General features: G+C 39.1%; 1 protein-coding gene across 1 annotated transcript in view; it reads right to left on the bottom strand.

Moving 5' to 3' along the window:
* Positions 1–6,098, bottom strand: part of LOC102822908 (gamma-aminobutyric acid receptor subunit alpha-2-like) — a 286,045-nt gene that overhangs the window by 2,400 nt on the left and 277,547 nt on the right. Inside the window, exon 7 of the mRNA XM_006872692.1 lies at positions 2,335–2,537. Within this exon, the coding sequence (XP_006872754.1) occupies positions 2,335–2,537 (203 nt within the window). The remainder of the gene's footprint in view (positions 1–2,334; positions 2,538–6,098) is intronic.

Raw genomic sequence — 6,098 nt, 5'->3', positions numbered from 1 at the left:
AAAAAAAAAAAAAAAAAAAGCACTCTTATTAAAACTTCTATGTTGCTGTTGTTCTTAAGTGCCATTGAATAGTTCTGACTCATAATTATTCTGTGTAGGGTTTAGGAGAAGCAGCTGGTGGATTTGAACTGCCACCTTGAGGTTCAAACTGATCTTGTGGTCCAGTGCATTGTCCTGTAATGCCACACCAGGACTTCAAAACGTGTCTTCCCTAATTGAAGAAAAGTAATAAGCTTTTCAGAGTCCTGGTGTGGCGCTGTGGCTTTCTGTGCCAGACTGCAGAGCCGTCTGAACTGCAAGTTCAGCAGTTCAAACTCACCAGCTGCTCCTTGGAAACCCTATACAGGGTCACTATGGGTTGGAACCGACTCGATGGCACTCAACAACAACAGTGTGGTGCTGGAGTTCTGGTGTGGCACTGTGGGTTAATACGCCAGACTGCAAAGCCGTTTGAACTGCAAGGTTGGTGGTTCAAGCTCACCAGCAGCTCCTTAGAAACCCTATAGAAGGTCGCTATGAGTTGGAACTGACTCTAAGGCACTTAACAACAACAAAAGTGTGGTGCTATTGGAAAAGCACTGTACTGAAAGGTTGTTTGAACTGTTAGGTTGGTGCTTCAAACTCACCAGCTGCTCTTAGGAATCTGTTTACAGGGTTGCTATGAATCAGAACTGATTCGATGGCACTTAACAACAGGACTTTTAAGCTTTAACAATTGTTGCTGTGTTGTTGTGAAGTGCCATCAAGTCAATTCCGACCTATAGCGACACTGTATAGGGTTTCCAAGGAGCAGCTGGTGAGTTTGAACCACCGACCTTGCAGTTCAAATGACTTTGCTCAGTCTGATGCATTAGCCCACAGCGCCACACCAGGACTCCAAACTATATTCAAACAACTGAAAAAGAAATAAAATCAGCTAGTATATTATTCAGTTTAATGTAAGTAACATTTAGGAATACATATAGGTAAAAAAAAAAATCAAATAGGACACTTTACAATTATGAACAATACTCTGCATCTTATTGTGTGAGTCTTCTTCTTAAGTAGATGAATAATAATCTATTGATAAGAAAGGAACATCTGTTAAATGCATGTAACTCCCACAATCTACAGTTGTTGTTAAGTGCCATCCAGTTGATTCTGACCCTTAGCGAGCCTTTATAGGGTTTCCAAGGAGCAGCTGGTGAGCTTGAAACACCAACCTTGCAGTTCAAACTTTGCAGTCTGACATATTAGCCCACAGCACCATACCCTTGAAGTTAAATAATAGAAATTCCCCAAAGCAGTTAATCTTTAACTAATTTTTCTTTAGAGATCACAGAGAAACCTAAAATTTCTAAGCATTACAGCACCAGTCCCTAGAGAACATCAGGCTTGGTAAAGTGAGGAGTCAGTGCTTTTAAAAAGACAGATTGATTGATAAACAGTGGAAGGAACAATGGGCTTTAAAATAAGAATGATTGCGAGGATGGCCCAGGGATAGGCAGTCTTTTGTTCTGTTATGCATAGGGTTGCTTTGAGTCGAATTGTTGATGGCACCTAACAACAACAATAACATAGCAATTACTTACTAATTCAGTATGACACAGGTGTGATAAAAGTTCTGGCTGGACTTTTACATCAAAACACTAAATATATGGAAAGGGGTACTTAACTCAAGTGATAGGGGCTAAAACCCTGTAACAAATAAAGTTAATGTTCACTTTTTCCCCCATCTATTTTAATGAATATGTTATTTAAAAGCATAGAGCAGAGGTTAGATATTCCAGTGTACTTACTTATCAGTTTTGTGAGCTTGGTCATTGTACTAACTTTGTTAAACCTGAATTTCCCCTTCAAAAATAAAACAAAAAGGGAGCTTAAAAAGATACTCTAGTTATAAGGCTGCTGTTAAAATTCCTACAAGAAATTATATTTTTTAAAAATCTTAGCATGGAGTCCTGGTGTGGCGCTGTGGACTAATGAGTCAGACTGCAAAGTCATTTGAACTATAAGGTCAGTGGTTCAAGTTCACCAGTTTTTCCTTGGAAATCCTATACAGGGTCGCTATGGGTCAGAATCAACTCAATGGCATTTAACAACAACAACACAGGACATACAATCAGAGCAGGATAGACATTAGGAAATTGTTTTTACAGAATTATTATAATAAAAACATACCTAAAAAATTTCAGACTAGAACAAGAACACACTTAAAAGCAATGCCTATGATTCTAATTCATTTTAATATTTTAAAAGGTGAATGTTATGAATGTCAACTTGCAGAAACATATCTATTATAAGTTGTCTGTGTTAGAGGATTCTCTTAATTATGATAGGGACATTCTCACTTACCTTGTCATTTACTACACTCTTCCCATCCCAAGCCCATCCTCTTTTGGTGAAGTAATTAACAGTTGCAAATTCGATTAAGGCAGAGAACACAAATGCATAGCAAACAGCAATAAACCAGTCCATGGCAGTTGCATAAGCCACTTTGGGGAGAGAATTCCGTGCACTGATGCTGAGGGTAGTCATTGTTAGAACAGTTGTTACTCCTGGAACAGAAAGAAAAGATAGGAACCAAAATCATTAGCAGGTTTTCACCACAAGATTGAAGGCTGTTTCGTGTTGTTTTTTTTAAAGTTCTTTTCAGTGCCAATTTTAACCACTTTGAAAAACGAAAACAAAACCTGGGATAAAACAGCACAAAGTTAATTACTTTAAATTGTTCATATATATCTTAAAGTAATGACACTAAAAACACAATCAATTTCACTTATTTTCCATACGAATCACTTTTCCGCCTTTACTTAAATACTGTTGAAGTTACAAAGACTGCAGAAGTAGTTCCTTTGAGGAAAAGTTGGCACTTTAAACTGATTTACTGCCCTGGAATCCTGGTGTGGCGCTGTGGGTTAATGCTCAAGACAGCAAGGTCTGTTTGAACAGAAGGTTGGCGGTTCAAGCTCACCAGTTGCTCCTTGGAAACCCTATACAGGGTCGCTATGAGTCGGAACTGACTCCATAGCACTTCACAACAACAAACTTCCCCAGTAGCACAGTGGATTATGAGCTAGGCTGCTAACCACAGGGTCAGTAGTTCAAATCTACCAGTTGCTGGTCAGAGAAAGTTGAGGCTTTTTATTCCCATAAGGATTTATAACCTCAGAAACCCTATGCAGGGTCCCTATGAGTTGGAACTCACTTAACTGTACTCAACATCAACAACAATGCCTCTTATCATTAACTTGAAAACAAAAACAAAAAGAAACTTCTATAAATCCTTATGTTAATTTGCTTGCCATTTATTTGGATCACATGCTAAGCAAAGACATAGAGATCACTAGGGAACTGCGATTTAGAAGTTCTTCATTCGGAGTAGTTATGAAATTAATGAAATTAATTCTGGATGGCTACCCACTGAAAGGAGCTCTGGTAGCCTAGTAGTTACGAATCGCGCTGCTAACCTTAAGGTCAGCAGTTCGAAACCATCAGCTGTTCCACGGGAGAAATATGACACTTTCTGCTCCAGTAAAGATTAACAACCTCTTAAACCCTGTAAAGGGTTGATATGAGTCGGTTCCGACTCCGCGGCACATAGTCACCACCACCACCCACTGAGGACACGATTTCTTTCTTAATGACGTTTACAATCTATGGGAAACAAAACAAGCAGCTAAAAAAATAAAACCTTAGAAAAATGTAAATCACTACTTTTAAAGAACATTTTATACCTTTGTTGATTTAAAAACCAAGCTGTATTTTGCACTTCATTCCTTTTATGACGCTTCCAGGAAAAATCATAATTACTGAGCAAAAAAGGTGATAATAACTGAGGAGGTAAGCTGCATATCAGTACTTGAAATATCTGCAGTTACCTGTTTTATCAGAGATCTCATATAAATTTAATTATGTGTATGTTGTGGTTGAAGGACATCTAGTTGGTTCCTACTTATAGCGATGTGTACACGGTTTCCGAGGAGCAGCTTGTGTGTTTGAACTGCCAAATTTGTGGTTTGCAGTCCAGTGCTGATCCTAGGCACCACACAAAGAGCCTAATATACATAAGATTAATCTGGGTATCAAAGGAGCTCTGGTAGCGTAGTGGTTACGAATCGGGCTGCTAACCTGAAGGCCGGCAGTTCGAAACAATCAGCAGTTCCGTGGGAGAAAGATGAGGCGTTCTGCTCCCGTAAAGATTTACAGCCTTGGAACACCCCTGCAGGGTCACTATGAGTCGGAACCGACTCCACGATACTTAACAACAACAACAACAACAACAATCTGGGTATCTAATTAAACTGTTGGTTCTGTTTCAGTATATGTAGGATATGAAATCAAACCGGAATGACCTGGTTCAAAGTCCTGACTATAAGTAATATATGGGAACACCATCAGTGGGAATTGACTCTAAGGCAACAGAGTAAACTGTATTATAGGTAAAGGGGGGTTGAAAAAATAAAACAACTGGTTCATTCCAAAACACAAACATCTTCAAAATATAAATAAAAATTTATTTAACATTTAATATTATCTAACATTAACTGACCCCATATGTGTTGTGCTGTTGTAAAATATAGGGTTTTTGAGAAATGATTGCTGAATTTGAACAACTGGCCTTGTGGTTCAAACCAACTACAGCCCCAAATATATATATATAAAATTATATAAGAAGCTATGGTTGTGTAGTTGTTAGAAGTTGGGCTGCTAACCTCAAGGTCAGCAGTTTGAAACTACCAGTTGTTCCTGGGGAGATAGATGAGGCTTTCTGCTCACTTAAAATTTACACCCTCAGAAATCATATGCACAGTCACTATGATTTGGAACTGACCCATGGCACACCTCTGCTACCAACCATATAATTATGTATATGTTATCGTTGTTAAGTGCCTTTGAGTTGACTCTGACCCATAGCATCCCTGTATAAGGTTTCCAAGGAGCAGCTGGGAGCTTGAACCGCCAACCTTACAGCTTAAACGGCTTTGCAATCTGGTGCATTAAGCCACAGCACCACACCAGTACTCCATAATTATGTATATAGAGATCAGTAAATGTGAGAGAAAATTACATGTTAAAGAAAATTTTACTTATGTTTGAAAGGTTTGTATTTTGGAATGAACCTGCTGCTTTTTTTTTTTTCCATCCTCCCCTTCAGTTATAATACAGTTTACGCCATTGCAATAAAGTGAATTCCAACTGACAGTGATCCCAAATGTTACAGACAGGGCTCTGAACCAGCTTATTCTGGTCTGACCCCTGCTGAGAATTTGTATCCATCCTATTTATACTGAATCAGAACCTACAGCTCAGGTAATTCTTACGTTTATATTTGTTGTTGTTGATAGGTGCCATCGAGTCAGTACCAACTCACTGCAACCTTATGCACAGAAGAATGAAACACTGCCCGATTCTGAGCCAACCTCACAATTATTGCCATGCTTGAGTCCATCAATGCTGCCACCTGGCCAATCCATCTCGTTGGGGGTCTTCCTCTTTTTCTCTGACCTGCCATCTTACCAAACATGATATCCATCTCCAGCGACTGCTCCCTACTGACAAAATATCCAAAGTATGTGAGACAAAGTTTGGCCATCTTGGCCTCTAAGGAGCACTCCGGCTGCACTTCTTCCAAAACAGGTCTATTGGTTCTTTTGGAAGCCCATGGCACTTTCAATATTCTCCTTCAACAACAGAACTCAAAGGCCTCAATTCTTCTACGGTCTTCCTTATTCATTGTCCAGTTTTCACATGCATACAAGGTTACTCAAGACACATGGCTTGGGTCAGTCGCACCTTAGTCCTCAAGCTGCAATCTTTGTTCTTCAATACTTTAACAAGGTCTTGTGCAGCAGGTTTGCTTAATGCAATACTTCGTTGGATCTCTTGACTGCTGCTTCCGTGAGTGTTGATAGTTGATCCTATAAGAATGAAGTCCTTGACAACTTCAATCTCTTCTCCATTGATAAGAATATTGTTTACTGGTCCCGTGGTGAGGACTTTTATTTTCTTCACATTGAGATGTAATCCATATCAAAGGCTGTGCACTTTGATGTTCATCAGTAAATGTTTTAAGTCCTCTTCACTTTCAGCAAGCAAGGTTGCATCATCTGCATATC

This window comes from Chrysochloris asiatica, unplaced genomic scaffold (genome assembly GCF_000296735.1).
Source record: "Chrysochloris asiatica unplaced genomic scaffold, ChrAsi1.0 scaffold00209, whole genome shotgun sequence".
Classification (NCBI taxonomy): domain Eukaryota; kingdom Metazoa; phylum Chordata; class Mammalia; order Afrosoricida; family Chrysochloridae; genus Chrysochloris; species Chrysochloris asiatica.
This window is presented reverse-complemented; position numbering and strand designations above follow the sequence as displayed.